General features: G+C 44.5%; 1 protein-coding gene across 16 annotated transcripts in view; it reads right to left on the bottom strand.

The window, feature by feature from the left end:
* PTPRT (protein tyrosine phosphatase receptor type T) overlaps window positions 1-22,477 on the bottom strand; it is a 1,106,784-nt gene that overhangs the window by 381,360 nt on the left and 702,947 nt on the right. For all 16 annotated transcript variants that reach the window (XM_084776217.1, XM_084776209.1, XM_084776218.1 and 13 more), the window contains exon 8: window positions 9,158-9,454. In XM_084776217.1, coding sequence (XP_084632343.1) covers window positions 9,158-9,454 — 297 coding nt within the window. The remainder of the gene's footprint in view (window positions 1-9,157; window positions 9,455-22,477) is intronic.

Raw genomic sequence — 22,477 nt, 5'->3', positions numbered from 1 at the left:
TCATTTCAATAGGAAAAAGAACAGACTGTTGTCAAGAACAGCTTCTCCATTCCTTGTCTGTCACCCTTCTTTTCTGTCCCCATCCTGTCCCATCTTGTCTGCCCTGGCCTTCTCCTCCTCCTCTCTTCCTCATCATCTCCATTTGCATGTCTTTAAAATGGGTTCGCCATGGAGAACTGGGAGGCAGTAACGGAAAGCACTATACCTGGGGAAGCTCAGAGCCACGGACTAGGAAACTGGGGGTCCTCGTTTCCTCGTCCCGATGACATTGCCCCCTCTATTTCAGGTGTCTCACTTGCAGCTTGGCTGGTGGGTTGTTTCTTATATAGAGGCCGGGAACTAACTTAAAAATCAAACCACTTAGCTAAGACTGTGTATGTGAGTCTCACAGAACGTTAGGTCTCAAACTCGGGACAAATGGCTGAGGTGACTATTGAATACATTAAGATGGAGCTGGCCACCAGGTTCTTCCAGGACCCTTCAGTTATGGAGTGTACCTTACCCTAATCTTCTCTAGCCCAGGGTCTGGGCTGCCCTTCCCTATATAATCCAGCCACTTTTGGTTTATGTGGTCTTTTCATCTATACTTACCTTCCCGGCCCTTTGGTCTGACTCCTCCCTCTCACCCCTCCCCTCTGCTCACATATCCCTGCTCAGTCTGGTGGTGTGCACTCTGTGAGGTCTCCCAGATGTCTCTGCCTCTGGCTATGCCTCCCTCATAACCTTCTCCTCCACCACACCTAGGAGCAGTCATGCCCTGCCCTTTTTTTTATTTCTTTGGGCTTCTTTTTTTCCCCATTCATAGAGAAAAGTATGAGAAACAATTTAATCCCCTATTTTCTAGTTCTAATGGAGGGAAATTATTTCTTCCAGATAAATCTCCATAGCTCAGGACATCAACTACAACCTATACTTGAGGATGATAGTGGTATGCTACTAAATACTTTGCCACAAGCTCTCTAGGAAGAAAAGAACAACTTGTTTTCTATTTGTCATGGTGGGAACTTTCCAACCATGGTTGATTTCAAGCAGCGAATGTATTACAGAACTTGGAGGAAAGAAACGCTAGCAATGGCCAGCTTGAGCCACCCAGGCAGGGGGATTACGGTGATTGCAGCTAAAGGACCCATACAAGCCCCCAACTTAGGAAATGGTGTCTTTTCATGAACACTGGTATCATGTATGGGGCGTGGACTCACCAAGCCAATGGTTTATGAGCACACATTATAGCCCAGCATTCCTCCTCTTACTAGGAAATATCCTTCAGGGACCAAAGCAAAATGAAGTCTCTATTCTCAGTGAGAGGGGTCGGGGAGAGGGAGGGAGGGAGGGAGGGAGAGAGAGGGAGAGAGAGAGAGAGAGAGAGAGAGAGAGAGAGAGAGAGAGAGAGAGAGAGAGAGAGAGAGAACGAACACACTCTGGACTTTCATACTACACGGTCAGGGGCAGTGACACAGGTATACAGCTCTGTCATCTGAGCAGCACTGGCAACAATGCCTGCATCATGCTGTGTAGCAATAGTCTACAAGAGCAAGAGTCTGAGCACGAAGCCTAAGTCACTGTGGGCCAATGGGAAGCATAACTGCTTTTCTCCCTACCACTCTCAACACTGCCAGGCCATCTTCACGATCACTACAGTACAATTAGCTGAGGTAAAATGAGGCCGCCAGGGTCTCCTGAGGCTCTGACTCTGGCCCTGAATTTCGCATGTCTTGTTGTGATTCCTTTGTTGTGCTTTCCGTCCTTGTAGGCCTTAGGTGCCATCTCCTGTTAGTGTAGATGTACCTATCCCTAGCAACGTGCATCCCACTTCCTGTTTACTGCAACCTAAAAGCCCAGGTGAGTAGGCTCGTTAGAACTGTACACAAAATTAAGGCGCTGAGTCATGGTACTTTTCCTTACAAAAGCCTTTTAGCTTAAGTCTGTTTTTGCCACATTGGGATAATATACCTATTGTATGTGGTTAAACATATTAAATATCGATTATGTTAACATATTTTATAGTGTTACTTATTATTATCAATTACATTTTTATGTATTGTTAAAAATTACATTCCCTTCTTATACAATGGGGAAAATGCTGCTTGTTCTTTCCTGTTTGGTGTGAAGATTAAATCAGTACACATTGCCTGTGAAATGAAAAATGATAGGCCTTCTCAGAAGGGGAACGTAATTGATTGTATGTTTACCCATTGGCTTCAGCAAGCCTACCGTGAAGAGTTTACCTGACGGGACATCTCCACAAACACCTACCATCCACACCAGGCTGTTCGCCCAGGGATGACTACAGTGTGCCTCTTCATTACAGGGAGCCAATCAACCAGCAAATGTGATCCCTGAAGTGAAGGGGCACAAGATGCCCTAGATGGAAGAGAAAGTCGGCCATAGCAAAGACCTGAAACAACTACCACAGGACACCTGGGCGCATCTATTCACACAGCCATGAGGCGCCGTGATATTCACACAGCCATGAGGCACCATGATATTCACACAGCCATGAGGCACCATGATATTCACACAGCCATGAGGCACCGTGATATTCACACAGCCATGAGGCACCATGATATTCACACAGCCATGAGGCACCATGATATTCACACAGCCATGAGGCACCATGATACTCACACAGCCATGAGGCGCCGTGATACTCACACAGCCATGAGGCGCCGTGATACTCACACAGCCATGAGGCGCAGTGATACTCACACAGCCATGAGGCGCCGTGATACTCACACAGCCATGAGGCGCCGTGATATTCACCACAGCCATGAGGCACCATGATATTCACACAGCCATGAGGCACCATGATATTCACACAGCCATGAGGCACCATGATATTCACACAGCCATGAGGCACCGTGATATTCACACAGCCATGAGGCACCATGATATTCACACAGCCATGAGGCACCATGATATTCACACAGCCATGAGGCACCATGATACTCACACAGCCATGAGGCGCCGTGATACTCACACAGCCATGAGGCGCCGTGATATTCACACAGCCATGAGGCACCATGAAACTATTAACAGAACGGATCATTTTTGACATGGAGTGTTTTCTAGGATAGAAAGTAAACATAAGCACAGGTGAAGCATACATTATTCCATGTTGTAAATATGGAATAGACAGAAGGGAAAGGCGACCTTGAGTTCTGCCATGTGGAAGGATCTGGACTCCGTGGGCTGCGGGGAGGACCAAGGGAGGGAGAACAGGTAGAAGAAGGAGGAAGAAGGAGGAGTGAGAAGATAGAAGGATGGGAAGAGGAGAAAGAGGAAAATATTATTTACACTTTCCTAAATAAATTGTATAAAATGGAAATAAAAAACAATGAAAAAGTCAAGTGTCAATGTATCTCTCATCTCTCATAGGAGAAGTTTATTTTTGTGGCTGATAAAGACACAATTAGTGCAAAAGAAGAAAACAGCTGATCAAGGGTACCCAGACCCAGCTGATATGTCTGTAATAAACCCTATGCCTAAGGCCCAGGGAATACATGGGAGATGGAGAGCTGGATGGAGAGATGGGAGAGGGAGGGGGGAGAGGGAGAGGGGCTGGGGCAGAAGGAGGGGGAGGGAGAGGGATGGATGAATGAAGGAAGGGAGGGAGGGAGAGAGGGAGGGAGGGAGAGAGAGAGAGAGAGAGAGAGAGAATGAATCAGTCTTCCTCAGAGATGAGCCTCCTAATTGGCTATTCAAAATAATCAGGCCTAAAAAACATATACATATACAAGCAACACTAAATAGAAAATAAATAACAAAATATGGTCTTTCATATTTAAAATACCAGTCTTTCAGGTGTGAACTGAAGAATACAAAAGGATAAAGATTGTGACAGTTATTTCTCAGGATGACTTTTTTTTAACATACAATTTTGACTTTTTAAAGAAGCAAATGATTTGCATGTTAGAAGCAGTAACATTTATTTTTCAAAACATAGAGGGCGGAAAACCCTTCAAATTAAAAGAACCTTAATTGGCTAGCAAATTAATGCTAAGATCATATAGATAGAAACTCTGAATGCTTGAAGACAATATTTTGACTGCACATGCTCAGCAGTACACAGTTTTAGTGCAGGGAAATTAGCATTTCCGCCTAACTTAGTAGGCTCACTGTTTGCTGGTGGTTTGGTACAATCTGCGGTGGTGGAAATAAATAAACAGATGGATGTGGAGAATCCAGGTCCTCCTTACTGTTGGAATACGTGTGTGGAATCTGCAGAAGTATGTGGAAGTGTTGAGTTCCAAGTGGGATGGGCTCATGATTTAAAAACAGGTGAATGATATTCCCCAACTCTTTCTTCCTGGGGCATCTAGAGGCATTGCTGCTCCATTAAGCACACCCAAGACCTGTCTTAGAGCCCAGGAACTAGACCTGTAGAAGCAAGCAGAAGTCTTCCTGTAAGTAATGACCTTCACATCTTGAGCCAGTCTGGAACATTCCATCATGCCAGAAGCAAGGATGACTAACGAGGATGTATTATCAAAAAGGACCTGAGGACCAGCTTGAAGAGATTCTTTCTAGCCATGGTCAAGATACTTGATCATCCAAAGAAACAAGGATGGTGATGATGCTTAGTAAGCTTAGTCAGAACCTGGTGTCAACTTGTCAGAATCCTAGACACAGAAAGGAAGAGGAAAGAAAACCTCTTCTGTAAAGAAACATGCTAATCAGGAAGTGTAGATATGATGGCAGATTTTAAAGCATCAACACAACAACTGATTTAGGCAAAAATTATGAAGAAATACTAAAATAATTAGGTAAAGATTTGAGGTGATCATAAGATACTTACACCATCTCAAAGTGTGACTAAAGAGGAGCTTTATCAAGAGGAAAACATATTTATATATTTATATCTGGTGCATGTATTTATATTAAATATATGATATATATTTGCATTAAATATATGTATATATCTATAATGTGATGTTTTTTCCATCTTAGTTAACTACATGTGACATCACCACAGAGGGATTTCCAGAACTTACACAACCCTTGGCAAGATACAACAAGAAACACACACTACTACCTTTCAATGTTTTAATGGAAAAGGCCTTCCACCCTGGTTTTATCATAGAGAGGTTAGAAGAAATACGAAATGAACATTGTGCTGGGTAGTTTTTAATTACATTATTTACTTACTGTGTTTATACAGATAAATATACATATACATGTGTAGGTGTGCATACCTATGTGTATCTCAGCACATGCATTTACCATGACATGAAAATAGAGGTCAGAGGACAACTGTCCAGGGTCAGTTCTCTTTCCACTTTGTGGATCTCAGGCATCGCTCTTGGGTTGAGAAGCTTTGGGACAACGAGTTTACCTACTAGGCCTTGATGGACTATGTTGACTCATTTTAAGGTAATGTTAACTTTCTTAGATGTTGTATAATATTGTTAATACATATGAGACTATCTTTACTTTTCAGCTATGCAGACTGGAAAGCTATTTTTATTAATTCTTTGATCATTTTATACATGCGTGCAATGTATTTTTATATATTCATCTCTGCTCTTCCCCTTAACTCCTTCCGGACCCACTACTCCACCGCCTCACCCTCTCACAACGTCATGCCATGTGGTTTGTCCCTTCTAAGACTTCTTACGTCACATTTTCACAAGCTTAGCTGCAGTTTTCCTGAGGGCGGATGACAACCATGAAGATCTGACGTATTTGTAGGGGACAGAACATTACAGGCCCATTTAATTCTTTACCAACAGCTGCTTTCCTGGGAAAGACAAGTGTCAAAGCATCTTTTTCTAGCAGACAATTATTCTGCAGACTCTCATAGGGTGATAAAATGGCTGATCCTGAAAACCACCCCCAAATCCATGTTTTGAGGGCATCCTAGAGCAACACAAAGTCACTGAGCCCAACCTGGCTGCTCTCTAGCTCCCAGAGGGGAGTTGCAGGTACGCCTCAGAGTCACACTCCACCTCAGTGTACTTTTGAGGTGCATGCATTTCTATGAAGAGGAGGCAATGCTTTCTCTACTTAGCAAGTGGGAACCCTGGCTCTGACCTACAGGGATGGCCCATGGCAGTCTTAATGCATGTTCTAGTCCAAACTACTCCAGAGGATAAGGCTGGAGAACGGCTTCAGCCAGGAGTCTAAGACTAACCTTAGTAATGTATTAAGACAACGTACCAACAAACAAACAAATATAAAGAGCATCTACATCCACTGAAAGCTTCCAGCAGTTTCTGAACTATGGCCTTGGAAGAGCTGCAGACCAAGGAAGGGTGTCTTATACGCTGGCGTCTTTAATATGATAATGTCCACACATCTCCCGAAGCAGGGATTGATGTTTTATTAATGATGTTTACCGTAAATTTAATTTCAAAGCACTGCTGTTCCCACATTGTTTTGATAAAGGCTTTGTGGTTTATTTGTTTTTTTTTTCCCCCCCTTGTGGTAAAAAAAAAAAAAAATGAGAAAGAGAGAGGACACAGCAGAGCTCAAGCTAGGACTTGGGGATTCGCGGCTGCAGATGAAGGTCATTCTCATCCATAGTGCAGCTCAGAGGGGCTGGGTGAACGCTTGAGAAGGCCGCCCTCTGGGTTGCTCCTCAGCTCGGTCATGAGGATTTGTCAACACAGACTCCTCCCTGTCAGAACTAGGTGACAGCCTGCTGATAGGAAGCAGTGGCCACTGTCTGCCGACCACCCCTTCTCCATCAGGACCTAGGCATCCTGTCAGGCCTTTAGGATCCTCACTATCCTCTCTGGTTGGCCAGAGGGTGGGGACAGGTCCCACATGTCTGGGAGGCGGAGCCATTTGTACCAGAGGCTTTCTTGTCAGGATTTCCACCCCCCCACCCCCCACCCCCCACTGCTTCTTGTAAATGTAGTGGCTATGTTTTTTAAAAACTTACTGCTGGGTCTCAGGCCATTTTTTAAAAATCCAACACTACCTTTAATATTCGCAATGAACTACAAGGAAGAATTAACATCTAGTCCACTTTATAAGTAGAAAAACCAATGTACTAAGCACTTAAACAGAGTATCCCAGGTATACTGACCCAAAGAGTCTCCCTTCTCACGTGCTACTGTTCCATCTGCTGGAGGTAGTGGGTCTGTAATTTTGAAACAATGGACACAGACAAGGAGAAGTCGCAGCTCTCTCCCTTGGCTTGGGACATCTGTGACACAAAACTCACCATGGAGAGCTGTCCTTGAACTCACGCAGAATTTGTAGCATAGCTTCCTCCACTTTCCTGGCCTGTTTGCCATCCCTACCCAAACTCTCCTTAATCACTTGCACATAAATTTACATTGAATCAGATTGTAGAGCCACAAACAGCCAGGCCAGGGCAAAACCTAAAACGCACACAGAGAAGCATTTCTTGTTTTTTTTTTTTTTTTAATTTTTTAATTTTTAATTTAATTTATTCAGATTACATCTCAATTGGTATCCCCTCACTTGTATCTTCCCGCTACCCCCTCCCTCCCTCTTTCATCCTATTCCCACCCCCTAGGTCTGTGACAGAAGGAGACCTCGTGTGTTTCTTAGATATGTCTTAGACAGCACAAATTCTATTCTGCATAGGATACCTACTATGTGGGGTTACATGCAGTTTGCACTGGAAATAGCCAAGAAATTTGAGGCGAAGAAAACTTATCAAGAAAGTAAAATGTAAGCACTCTTGGAATAGCAATAGAGGATTCTTCTCTGCAAAGAAAGAAGATGCCAGTCTATACAGAAGGAATAGCACTGACAATGAACAGAGAAGATGGTGGTTATGTGTCCTACCATGAAAGGCTCCTCATCTCAGCATCATCAAGATAGGAGACTAGTCCAAAGGTGCAAGAGCAGACTCTACAGAGCCTTGTAGGGTGAGATGTGGGGTTGGGGTTGGGGTTGGGGGAGGTAGGGGGAGAAAATCCTGGGTTGATTTTCTAGTCTCTCTCTTGAGCCCCCAGGTGTAGCTCACTGAAACGAGGAACACCGGAAGATAAGTCAGCATAGACGAGAACATCGGTTCATTTTGCAATACCTGGTATTCGAGATGCCCGTGGGACATCCAGGTGGATAATCAGCTTTGAGCTCATTCAACGTGAATGCTAAGCCTTGAGCTATTCTGTTTTCTTCTTTTAATTTGTGTGGAATCAAGTTGTCTGAGTTTTCAATCTCAACATGTTTAAACAATATGATGAATAAATATCCTTTCCAGGGGCCATTCGAAGCATGACGTCTTGGGTAGAAAGAGTGAGAGAACACAAGGGGAGAATGGGGTTGACATGAGGTCACCATGAGCACATGTGTATGGCTGAGCCGTCTCTGCTCACGGCAACATAACCACTCTGAAATTTCACTATGCCCAGTCCACATGGTCCCTCCTGTGGGGACCGTGAGAATACTGCAGAAACTAGAGACAGAGAACAGAGGATAAGGGGCTGTGTCAATTAGTAAAGTGCTTCCTATGTCAGACGGAGGACCTGAGTTCAGATCCCCAGCAGCTGAATAAAAATGAGGTTTGGCAGAGCGTGCCTGTATCCTCAGTCTGTGAATGCCAAGGCAGGAAGATCTCTGAGGCTGGATGACTATGAAATCAGCGAGCCTCAGTGCATAAACATGTCACACACACACACACACACACACACACACACACACACACACACACACGCATATGGACAAAATGTAAAATACTCATCCTCATCATTTGCTGGCACGAGTGTGGGAAAGATTAAGCTTTGTCACAGGTGGAAGCAGTCTTAGCGGGCTTTACCCTTGGGGCAACCCATGAATACCTTGTGACAGACTGTTTGGAGCCTTCCTGGGCTTGGAATTCAGGAAGCCGACCTGGGAACCCCACCGTGGCTATTGTTTTCCTAACTGACCCTCGAAGGGAGAAGGAGACCGCCCTTTGCAAGTGACTGGGAGGTGGGGGGAAGACAAATCAACAGAGAGCATGCGGAGAGAGCAACGGACCGGACCAGCTCATGGGTCAGAGAGACACCTAAGGACCTGTCCCGTGGACCGGATACTAGAAGGTTCATTCTTCTGTCCCTTTAACTTTTTTTTTCCTTCTTGTGTATGCTAGTTGGGTTATATAATAAAGTTTAATTGTTAATAAACAGAGCCAACACACGAGTCACGGGCATATTTAACCCTCTCCATTGCCATTAAACTGGCCTCCCTCACTCACCATCCTCCTCGGTCTGTACCACCAACTCCTCACTTTCCATCCGGCCCTCGGGGTTGGACAGCAGGAGCCGCAGTCTGATGGTCATGAAGGGCCGTAGACCACGCAAGGTATAATGGGAAGAGGTCTGGATCACCTCTTCAGCCTCATACTGCTGTTGGTTGAACACGTACTGGTACTGCACCGTGAGGTTGTAGCTGTGGCAGCGGGTCACTGCATAGCCGAAGGGCTCCCACTGCAGGGTCAGCTGCCGCGCCCGAATGTCCACAATCTCCACATTCTGAGGGCCATGCACAGGATCTGTAAAACACGGACAAGAGGCAAGTTTTGAGGAGACTATAGGAAGCGGGTAGGTGCGGTCGCTCTTCCACATGCATCTCAACCTCCCCCACGCTCATCCATGACTTTTGCCACCTGCAGTATAACTTAATAGGGAGACTATTTTTAAATCCATTTTTTAAATCTTATTTAAATATACACATCTAAGACAAAACAAACTGCACAGCGTTAAGTTTTGTAATGCTTCCTTCATAATGAAGGATGGCAGCCATAGAATGTAAAATTCTTAGTTGGGTGGTGGTGGTGGAAGCCATTAATCCCAGAACCTGGGAGGCAGAGGCAGGTGGATCTCTGTGAGTTCAAAGCCAGCCTGGTCTACAGACAGCGTACCAGGACAGACAGGACTACACAGAGAAATGTGTCTCAAAAACCTGATTGATAGATAGATAGATAAATAGATAGACAGATGCTTAGGGATTCATCAGCATTCCAATGGGAACTTTCCTTTTCTTTGTTGTTTTTTTGAGACAGGGTTTCTCTATATAACCATCCTGGCTGTCCAAGAACTCATTTTTTAGACCAGGCTGGCCTTGAACTCACAACGATCTACCTGCCTTTGCCTCCCGAGCGCCAGGATTAAAGGCGTGCGCCACCGTGCCCAGCTCACTGAGGACTATCTTGGGTACTACCAACTGCGCACACTTCTGACGCACTGCTGGAGTTCTGCCCACGCTTCCGTGTTTAGCTCAGCTACAGCCTCTCTTCATGAAATTGAGGTTCCCCCCTCCTTTCCTCCCCCTACCCACTGTGGTTACATCACACACAGATACTCAACCTTCAATCCCTCTGTATGACCACAGTGACCCATGAACTTGGCCTATGACTTCATCTCCCCACTTTCCCTTATAATAGGACATCCTATCACTTGCCAGTTCCCGCAACAGTTTCCTCTTTTTCCTCTCCTCTCCACTTCCTCCATGAACATCACTGTACCACTCCACAGTGCCCCAACACTACCCCCCACCTCCCTCCCTCCCTTACCAACCCTTATCCCAGATTGCCCCCCATATATATACTTCATAAGCTGTGCTTTGATATTTATATTTTGCATGAGGTAGATGATTTTTGGTACAGAATGGATAAAAACAAACAAGAAGAGTGATGACAGAGGTCTGACCACCATTTAACCCCATGCTACTTACAGGACGTTATGACATTACGTCCTGTCTTTGAGTCTACTCTTTACTTAGTTTGTAAATTGGCGGCGGCAGCAGCTAACCCCCACGACGGGAGAGGGTAGAACCAGATGAAATAGCCTGCACCTTCAGTGTTGCACCTGGAACTTAATAAGCACACCATATATAATAGTTGGGGGAGGGGTTGTTTGTTTTGTAGCAATAAGGAGAGTACCAATAATCATCATCATCCTTTATCTGCTATGCACAACTTGAATGCCTTATAAATGGCAATTCTGGGTAGAATCATTATGCAGTATGACAGGCTAGGATAACTGCCACCTCTCCAGTCTTTGAGTTCCCAGAGCTTTTAAAGTGCAGCTGCTTCTTCACCAAGGCATGGACAGGGATGGCTATAGGTTGGGGCTCCCAATGCCAGCGCAGTTCCCTAACTTACCCCTATGAGGGAAGTGTAGACTGTATCAGAGCTTTGCCAAGGAACACACTTCATAAGTGTGTCACAGAGAGGGATGATACGTCCCAAAACTGTGTGCATGGCTTAAATCAGTAGCTCTGGCCTCTGCTTCAATGGGGAATTGGCACTCATTCTTAAAGCAGCCCAGTTATCCATGCTGCAGGGTCCTTTGGGTAAGAGGGTCAGAGTCTCAAAAGCAAATGAGTGGCTTTATATAAGTGACAGTGGACAAGTTGCTCAGGGCCTGTTAGGCTGAACCTATGTGGAATGAAAGATCAAATGTGTGGGACTCATAGTGAGGGGACAGGACCAGGCACGGCTACTGTTCCTTAGCTGGAAGTCACAGGAGATACAGGTGCACAGGCATGGTGATAGAGGGAACTTCCTGCCTGGGGAATGTTAGCATCGCCTCCAGCCTCTGTCCAGCAGGAAGTTTTCCATCTATACGGATTCCAGAACACTGTTGGTATATACTCCCATGAAGTACCCTTCTAACACTCTTCCTCTGGGAAATACTTCAAAACCAATATTAACGCCCCCCCCCCCACCCCAGGAGATGGTGACCTCGTGGGGGTCCTCTCTTCTCATCAGGAAGTGAGAGCACAGATATTTAATACTCACTCAAGGCTAGGGACACATTTTTGTTAAACATCTTAAATACTACCCCATTCCATGTTGAGTGCAATTTTTGAGATATCCAGTGTGGCCTAAAAGCACAATAACATGCCATCAGTGGAACAGCACCCAGGAAGTGCTTGTTCTATTTCCCAAATCACGACAGTAGGAGGCAGTGCCTCACTTGACAAATGGATAAATTAAGGCTGCCAGGGGTTCAGGAGCTTGCATGTAGTCACGAGTCTAGGAAGTGACAAAATTTTATCAGTCTGACCCCATGTCTAGTATGCAAGGGAGGTAAAAAGTGGACCAGGAAACAGCTATTGGCGGGGTGCCTGCTGGGCTTGATAAACTGCACAGCTAATGAGGAGGCGTCAGAAGACCATACTCTAGAGAAAACCAAGGTTCTGCGGGATGAACCAGTTGTCCTTAGGCCACACTGAGAGGCAGAGTGGAGATTCATAGTTTTGAAATGCCCCAAACCTTTCTTCTTCTCTTCTGTGGCATCACAGAAAACTGAGGCCAGAGTAGGAGCATAAACACGAGGCAGGCCACAGCCAGTGGGAATTTGGGAGAGACCTGGAAATGTGCTATGGAAAAACAAAAACTGTAACACAGAACTGGTTTTGCCCTTAAGAGTCCGGGACATGCTACGAGAAGGGACAATGCTGGAACTTAATGCTGAGCTGAACACTGGCCCCACTCTCTGTTTTCCCAGTTAAACTGTACAGATATACACATAAACACAGTCATGCCTCGTCTTAGAGGTAGACTTGTCCCAAGGCCTTCCTTCTTTTTTCAGGGTACAAAGGAAGCTGGAAGCCTGTCACTCAGCAAAGGGCTCCGCTCCAATGTAGGAATATCGGGGCGCAGGCAAAGGCCCCATTCTCCAAAGCATGCACCATTGAGTTGGAGCATGGCTTGAAGCCAGACACTGGCACTCAGTAGCTAAGTGACCTTGGCCAAGGGCATTCATCCCTGCGCCTCCATCTCCTCATCTATAAAGTGGAAATTACTGCACTAATCTCAGAGGGCTGTTAATGAGCATAAAATGAACTGTAAAGAGAGAAAATTGCCTTTCCCTAACAGTGGGGATTCCTCTTACACAGAACTGCCTTTCTTGGAGAAATGGCCTAAGAAGCCTTCAAACGTTTTTGTCTTTATTCTTGAGAATTTTATACATGTATACAATAAAATAGCATATCCATTCCCATTTTATTCCCATTTTCCCCTCCAACTTAGCCCAAGCCCCCTAAACAGAGCATGACCCTTTCCAAACTTCATGTCTTTTTGTTGTTGCTGCTGTTTAAAATCCATTAAGTTCAGCCATTGCCACTCAAAAGTCTAGGAGTGTCTGAGGAACAGGAATTGTCTGGGCGGTGGTGGCTCACACCTTTAATCCCAGCACTTCGGAGGCAGAGGCAGGCTGATTGCTGTGAGTTCAAGGTCAGCCTGGTCTACAAATTGAGTCCAGGACACCCAAAGCTACACAGAGAAACCCTGACTCGAAAAACAAAAACAAACAAACAAACAAACAACAGGAGTTGTATTCCCAGGGCTTTCAGGCTTCCTAAGCCTCCATAGGAAGATAAACACCAAGGGCTTGGTGTGGGGGGGCGTTGTAGGGGGGGTACAGAGGTTAAATAAAGTACAAGAGGCAGGGAAGTAATTAAATAGTAGAATTTTGGGAGTACCCACAAAAATGACTGCCCCCCATGTGACCCTTTGACTTTGAACATGGTCTGTTGGGGGTCTAATGCTATGTGTTTTAATGCAAATTACTGGCGTCCATGATCTGGTCCTGCTCAGAGGAGCACACTCTCATGTATACCTGTCATTCTTGTGTAAACCCTGCTTCAGCTAATTTAAAGTGATTTGTTAATTTAAAATAATGCAGAAGCTTGGGATTTGACAGAAGAAAGGGAGGTGGAGTTTGGGGGGGTGGGTTCACAGGATGGGGTTGAAGGAGCACAAGAGAGAGGAGGAGAAGGAGAAGGAAGGAAGACAGGATGAGAGGAGAAAGAAACAGAAGAGCGCCATGGGTAGCATGGGAAAGGAGCACATGGCTGGGCCAGCGTCAGCGTGGATGGAGGAGATGGAGAACACTCAGAAGCATTCTGGGCTCGTGGATGGGAGGTAGCCTGACCTGAGACGGAGCTGGGAGGCAAAGTTAGTTCAAAAGGTTAATATTTGCTATGCCCCAGCTAAAGGCTTGTTCTAAAAAATACAACAGGTATCTGTGTTTCTATTTGATTGATAATGGGGTATAGAACACCACCATAATAATTATAGCCTAATAATAAACATTTATTAGACATACCATTTAAATTAACCACAACAACAGTCTTCAGAGATCACAAAAATATTTACTATCATGATAGGAGTCCAAACAGAGCTGAGGCATGCACTCCCAGTTTGGTCAAATAAGACTCTCACGGGATGAGAAACCAGGGAAATGGGAGTCAGAACACACCCATACTCTACAGAGATCGTACAAGATGGTTTTGAAAGTTCTCCGGGCAGTGGAAATTAAGAAGTTCAAGAAAATCTCAGTTCAAATGTAATGAGTTTGGGTGCTAGTGGCCCTCTAGCTAAGATACTTGTACGCAAATGTGTGCAATGAGTGTGGTAGCTCACATTCTGGAAAGCATGGGGGCGACTATTAGGCAGGACCTCTGGGCTGGGTACTACCCCTAGCATCTGCTTTTGGGGAGCAACTCTATGGTATATGCCAATAAAACTCTGTGAAAGACATGGAGTTGTATTTCCACGCACCACTGTCCATCATACTTAGCATTTGTCACACTGCCCAGAAATCGCTTGTTTATACATTTGTCTCGCAGATTGCCACGGACTATTTTCTGTTTGTCTAGCATCTCTGGGATCTGTCAAGCGGACTTTCCAGAAGATGACCAGATGGTGATTTGTCCTAGGAAAGTGAGCTCCGATCACTCGTTTCTTAGGCCCCCTCCTCTGTTCATGCCAGCACGTCAGCAGGGCCTCGGAGGCATACATTTCTTGTTTTATTATTTTTTTCAATTAATTTATTCTTGTTACATCTCAATGGTTATCCCATCCTTTGTATCCTCCCATCCTCCCCTCCCTCCCATTTTCCCCTTACTCCCCTCCCCTATGGCTGTGCCTGAGGGGGAATTCCTCCCCCTTTATATGCCCCTAGGGTATCAAATCTCTTCTTGGTAGCCTGCTATCCTTCCTCTGAATGCCACCAGGTCTCCCCCTCCAGGGGACATGGTAAGAAATGAGGCACCAGAGTACACATAAAAGTCGTACCCCACTCTCTACTCAACTGTGGAGAATGTCCTGTCTATTGGCTAGATCTGGGTAGGGGTTTGAAATGTACAGCCTGTATTGTCCTTGGCTGGTGCCATAGTTGGAAACTGGGACAGAGGGGAGGACATCCTATTGGGACTCTAGATGAGAGAAGCATGGGAGAATAGCAAAGTAGAAGGATCCAGAGGGTCCTAGAAACCTACAAGAAGAACATTATGTTTTGTTATTTTGAAACAAGGAGAATTCTACATAAGAGAAAGTGGTTTGGGGAATATGTGATGGGGGCATGATGCTTTTGGTGTGATGACCCACCCCACTCCAACAAGCCTCACCTGCTAAGCTGAGATTCTGTTTCAGCAATTGCCTTCCATGGGCAAACTCCTGGGTTTACATTTGGGCTGGTAGCAAACAAGGTGAAAATTGCTGAGAAAGTCTTGTGTGTGCAGTAGAGATTGGTTTGTTGAATTTCTATCCCCCGTGTAAACACATCCAAGCCTACAGCCTCTGCTCTCTGCGTCTGGATAAGGCCCTGTCCATGCGCCCTTCTTCAGGGATGGCCTACAGGCCAAGAAGACAGTGGACCTAGCACATAGCTGCTGGCTTGTCTGAGCAGCTTAAAGTTATTCTCTCATGGAATATAAGAGTTGCTCACATCCTAACACCTTTGCAGTGCAGCACTGGACCTAGTCCTGAGCCCATATTGGCTCTAGACAGACTAACTTCTTCCCAGAACAACTGCTCCACAGCCAGTGCATTGTGCCCACCTCTCCCCTCATATCTCTTCTGACCATGTTTCAGGTCACAGATACCCTAGAATTTCATGTCCCCAAAGCTTCAAATCCACTGCGGGGCCCGCGAGTGGTTGCACCTTCCTGTGAGCACTGCTAGGGCAAAGAATGGCTAAAAAGGGGGAGCAGAGAGATCTAGAACTTGAGAGCTGAGGTCTCTGCACATATTTGCACAGGCCTTTTAGGAAAGGAACAAAGTTGTGTTAAAGGAGAAAGCAAATAGGACATGGGCCTCCAGCTGGTTTACATTCCATGCTTGGTTAGCATTCTGCATGGAATAGGTACAGGAGGGCATGGGTGCACGCATGTGTCTAAATCTCCTAAGAAGCTTGTTTAGAACAGGACTTTGTTCCCAGGGCCTCAGTCTCTTAACTTGTGCCCCTAGAGAAATACAACACAAAGGCATCATAGGGTTGGACTGAGTAGCCTTGGTTATCTTCTGTTGTCAAGTTCACAAAACCTCAAGTCATATGAGGGAGTCTCAAATGAGAGACTGGCAAGATCAGATTGGAGTCTCCGTGTTGGTAAGAGATTTTCTTGATGGATGTGAATAGGCCTAACTCAGAGTGGGCAGCGTTGTGCCTAAGCAGGTGATCAGAGCTGAATAAGAAAGCTAGCTGACCATAAGGGTGAAAAGGCCAGCAAGCAGAGACCCTCACTCCTTTCTGTCTCCTTTCCTTGACTTCATGACCTGCCTTCTCTCAGGATTTGACTGTGACCTAAAACTGTAAGCCAAGTAAACCCTTTCAATCCCAAGGCACTTTTGGTCAGTGTGTGTGTGTGTGTGTGTGTGTGTGTGTGTGTGTGTGTGTGTGTTTGGTTGGTTTTTTTCTCCTTTATTAATTTATTCTTGTTACATCTCAATGGTTATCCCATCCCTTGTATCCTCCCATTCTTCCCTCCCTCCCATTTTCCCCTTATTCCCCTCCCCTATGACTGTTCCTGACGGGGATTACCTCCCCCTGTATATGTTCATAGGGTATCAGTGTTTTATATTAGCAAAAGAAAAGAAAGTAGGAAGAGAGGTAAGGAAGCTACAGTATCAAATAGAATGTTGAGAGGAGTTGAACATGACCACTCCTGTACAACACCTAGAGCTGGACCAGGATTGAATAATGACCTATGGTGCACAGAATGGCTTGTTTTAGAAGTTGATATTCTCTCATGGTGAACCAAAGTGTCTCAGCCTGTAATGTTCTCGGAGTTGGATCCAGGGGCCCTATTTTGACATGTGTGTATGTCCCTTGCATCAAAAAACAAAAACAAAAAACTATTGCCACCTAAGGTAGCTTACCCTTTCTTATCTCCACTGGGACCCTCCTATCCTCAAAGCCTCTGCCTCTATTTCTACAACTCACATATCAAACCAAATACTCTTAAAGTAAAACGTGGTGTGCCCAGTCCTTCAACATCCCCTGTTTTTGTCTGTGTTGTTCTCTGCATTTGGGATGCTGCTCACAGACACAAATCCCTATTCAAGATACTCAAAGTCCAACTCTAACACCATCATTGGCTGGTAACTTTCCCCATGGATGTCTTTGGCCCATTGTGACTGCCTTGAAGTTCCTAACACACCTGGATACTTTTTTTTTGTCAACCTGTAGTTGAACTGCAGGAAGATTGCCTCAATGTTTGGTCATGTGATAACAGGAACATAGAAACAATAGGTAGGTTAGGAAGAGAGGCAGATTAAATAGATAAATATGTAAATCTAAAAAACCTATGAAGCCTGACCTCAAAAACATAACCAAGGCCCTAATATAATAAGGAGAGAAGCAACAGAGGACACCAGGGGTCTCTTTATGTTCCAATTTTAAGGGTAACCATGTGGTTAAGACAGAATCTGCTGGTTTTGTTCTGCATGCACTCAGCCTTTATCCCTTTTGTCAAAGGCAATAGCTGGAGAATCTCCTAATGACCTTAATCAAAGCAGAACATTTTATTAAAGAAAGGAGCAGAAAGCAGATTTCCAGTTCATGAGTTGACTGTGTGTTCATCACTGCATGCGGAGTTGTCTGGGGCACATGTTCTGCTCAAAGTTGAACCTAAATTGAGATAATTTGGGGCATGGGGCTGAAAATGTGGCTGTGGGTAGCTTGTACATAAAATTAATTTTTTATCCATTTGAGATGCAATTTGAGTTCCTTTCAAATTAAATTGCAACGGAGTCCTAGGCAGCTGGAAACATTATCGCCAACATAATTTGACACTGCAAGAGCAGTAATATGTTGACAGATAGTTCGATGTGACCATTAATTTGCCATTTCTGCATGGAAATGATATGTGAAAGAGGCAGAAAAGGTAAAAGGAGCAAAGTTAAAATCCATCTTCTTTCTGGCTTCATCCACTCCTTTACTAACTTTTATTATTGCAGATGTTTGGTGGCTAGGAATTTGTTGACCATGACTACACGGACATCTTATGATGGCAGTTGCCATAACAACTCTAATCATCAGGAGCTGGAGCATGTTAGCAGAGGATGCGGATGGTTTGCTACCTCTTATGGCAATGCCCTGGAGGATATACTTCATTTGCAATTCCATCAGATCCCTCAATTAAACAGTACATACTGACTGTGGAGGCACCATGGTATGGTGAGAGGATCATTGTCTCTGTGAGCACATAGCCTAAACGCAACTCCTTTCTCCTAGCTATGTCTGTGCTTCATTCTCCTATTTGGGTGATGGATCTTGTGGTGGTTTGAATAGACATGCCCCCATAGACTCATGTGTATGAATGCTTGGCCCATGGGGAGGGGCACTGTTAGGAGGTGTGGCCTTTTTGGAGTAGGCGTGGCCTTGTTGGAGGAAGTGTGTCACTGTAGGGGTGGACTTTGAGATCTCAGAAGCTCAAACAAGGCCTGGTGTCTCGTTCTCTTCTTGCTGCCTGCAAATCCAGATGTAGAATTCTCAGCTCCTTCTCTAGCACCGTGTCTGCCTGCATATCACTATGTGTCCTGTCATGATAATAATGAACTAAACCTCTGAGCTGTAAGCCAGTCCCAATTAAATGCTTTCCTTATAAGAGGTGCTAAGGTCATGGTGTCTCTTGACAGCAATAGAAACCCTAACTAAGACAGATGTCTCTAAGGGCCATGAGTGAATAAAGAAGTCAGTATGCCAATTGTGTGTTTGTATCTCCCAAGCCCAGAAGAGGAGGCAATCTGGGTGGACGTTAAGTCAAACAGACCTCATGGGCCTTCCCATAAGCCACCTTCTGACCTTGTACGTAATATAGGTGACTTCTGGGCATATGATTTAACCAACTATAATTTATCATTATCAAATTTCCAGAGATGCCCCTTCAGATATTGGTGTAGGTAGGTTTTAACTTGTATGATCATATTGTAGATCTCTGAGATGGACCAGCCAGGCATCAGGGATAAGGGTGAATGAAATAGTATTTTGTTGTTGTAATGAAATTTGTACTAGCAGGGTCTAGCCTTGATAGATGTGAAAGATAGAGTAACAAAGTCCACTGTGTCTTCTGCAGGGGACGTACTAGCCTCCTGGGCACACAGAGAAGCGATGAATAGCTTCGCTTTGGGGACTCACCGGAGCCAATTTGAACATGAGTCTTGCACAACCCTGACATTCTTCTTCCTAGAGTCTAAGGCCACCAAAGAAATTTGAGGTGAGTCCAGGTTAATGACTCCTCCATGACTGCATTATTAGGTTATAATGAGAGCGAGTCTTGATCCCAATTCTACTTCACAGATGAACATTTATTATACGAACATGTATTAGCCGGCAAGCACAAAATAGGTCAGTCTGTTCCATATGGCTCAGTGAAGGCCCAGAAATCTGTCCTCGCATGCCATTTGCTTACCATTGTGTGTGAAAGCATCATCTGAGGCAGATGGGATACAAGCAGTAGTGGGAAAACATTTTCCTTTTGGGTAAGAGACCAGATAACGAATATTTCAGACTTCGGAAGTGCGGTGGTCTCTGCTATGTCCATTTGTGCCTGTGTTTGTAATGGCAGTTGGCTGGACAACCCATATACAATGGATACGTCCATGCTTCCATATGCCTTGTCTAGCTTTGGCAGTCAAGGCTGTGTAGGGTTTTCATTTGACTACCACTTTCACACAAGGCTCCAAACGGTTGGCCCTGAAGGACACCCAGTCACACTGTCAGGGGCCACGGCATGGGCCTTACTTAGCTTAAGTTTCCAAGATAGAGATCTTGTTTCATACTATGGAAGTCTGGAGATGGCTTTAAAAAGGGTATTTGGGAATTGATAGTGTAACTCAGGGTTAAAATGCTTGCCTGTATTGCATAAGGTTCTATTTCCAATAGTCCAGTAAAATAAACAAAAATTTGGCTAGTCTACTTGTCTTGAATAACTTTCGTCTCAGGACTTATAATTATTATGCTAGTCAATAGGCTCCTGAGTGCAACCAATTTCTGACACTGATTATGGCAATTGGCAAAATGGTAGTTATTTACAAAGATATATATCAGAAGTCTCTGTGGTAGTGAGAGTTTTCTTTAAGGCTTAGACTTATTGATTCAAATATTTGTGTCCTTCTGAGTGGAATGTTCTTGGTCATGCCTTGTAGGGTCCTGTTTCCAGATTAATTTTCATTTATCTATAATGTACTCATCTCATTCCAGTGGACACGGACAGTATAACCTGGTGTCTGGATGCACTATTCAGAATGAAGGGACCTTGAGCACAGGGTAGAGAGACATTAACAGGTAAATGGGAAGGTATGTTGAGGTGGGACTCAGATAAGTAGGGGATTAAAAAGGTTAAAGCCCAAGCAGAGAAGATAACATGTCTAATGTCCAAGGGAGAATAACAAATGACCATTGAGATGCTGAGGCATGTAAGGACAGGGCAGTGGAGTAGCTGTTCCCACCTCCTACTGGACTGGTGTTCCCTACGCAGTGGTGTGCTAGCACCTCTGCAGGCCTTGGCGCCTCCTACCACCCCTAACAAGGCATGAAAGCACCAGCCAGCATAGTTGTGAGAGTGAAGCAAGAGTATTCTCTGCTCAAAGAAAGACACTGGGAAGAGACATTGTTTAAACAATCGTTTTAAGTTCTTACCTAATGCCCAGCACTATACTATTATAAGAGCAGACCAAATATGCTCTCTGTTCTTATGGAAAAGGCATAATATTGAAGGCAAGAGGCTCACACATTACATCAGACACATGTGTGGCAATCTACCTGACAATGAGCATTATAGAGAAAACCAAGCTGGGCCTCTGGGCTGCACAAATGCCTACATTTTACTTATTTATTTATCTATTTATTATTTATTTATTTATATTTTAGATATGGTACCACTTCCTGAGCCTTTTTTTCTCCATCTACATAAAAATTTTACTTTGCTCTCTCTGTGACTTTGTCTGTAATATATCCATAGCAACAGGATGGTGGGTAAGGTGCTGGGGACATAGTCTTTAAGAATGTGACCTGATCTCTGTCTTCTTGCAGATTAAAACCTGGGAGGACAGCCTCAGACAACCACGGTGGGTATCCAACATGTGACCTGACCAAATTACATGCTAAAGGGAACCGTATGTGTTGTGTTATAATAAAACAGTAACTGGATGAAATGCCAAGCAAGGTGTACTAGTTAGGGAGGGTGGTTATGCACAGGTGAAGTGTTGACTATAAGTTGCTAATCCTTTCTCCTCCATAATTCAACTTCTACCTCAGCTTCTACTCAACTCTAAACCTTAGTTTAAAGATAAGTGAGTATGATCCTAATCCATGACCCCATGCTCTGAGAAATTTAATTGGGATGCACGAGAGGGTTTAATCATGACTGGTCCATTTCTACCTCATAAGACCAGGATAGGAGCCAAGAGTCAGACACAACCACTCTCTAGAGGTAGCTGATGGATTGGGGTAAAGACCTTAGGGCTGCTGTGTGTTGCCTCCAAAACAGCTATTAAAGCATTGACTTTTTAGCGCTAAGCACTGTTTTGTTTTTGAGGTTGTTTGTTTGTTTTATTGAGCTAGGGTCTGAGATATTCCAGGCTGGCCTTGAACTTACTATGTAGTTAAGGATGGCCTTGAACTCCTGCTTGTCCCTGCTTCCCTATCTCAAGTGGTGAGATTCCAGATGTCTACTATCCAGCCAGACTCCAAACATTCTTGATACCCTGCTTTACAGTGTTGGGAATGAGGTTGCAAAAATCACATCTCTGCTTAACCAAAAGTAGCTCAGTGCTACTTTTGCCAATAGGTGGAGCCAGAGGGGGAGGGAGCACTAAGGAGGAGAAAAAATGCTACCTCCAATTCTTGTGAGCACATGCCAGCACCAGTTCTTTATCGGGGAGCTTTTGTTAGGATATTTGGTCAAGTTTGCAGTTTTCCCTATTGTTAAAGAGCCAGCTCTAAAAAAAATATTTTAAAGAAAAGAGCTAGCTTCATGGCAGTACCAGCCAGAAAAACACTCTTTATTCCCATCTTTCAGAATTTCACAATTTTAGCCTCTTCCTTTTCTTTGTGGCTTCTGCAATCACTGCTTCCCAATGTGATGCCATTAGTCTAATTATGTCCGTTAATGTTTCTGTTTTGTAGAGTATTCTTCATATACTGTTATACACAGCTTCCAAAACATTCCCAGTTCGTGATGCCCATGATGTTTTGGTGATATATTTCTGTATTTCCTAAGCTGAAGAAACGCCTAGCAGCTTCACTCAATAGTCACTTCACATAACATAATAAGTACCATG

The sequence above is a fragment of the Acomys minous genome (assembly GCF_964271855.1).
Source record: "Acomys minous genome assembly, chromosome: 3".
Lineage (NCBI taxonomy): Eukaryota > Metazoa > Chordata > Mammalia > Rodentia > Muridae > Acomys > Acomys minous.
This window is presented reverse-complemented; position numbering and strand designations above follow the sequence as displayed.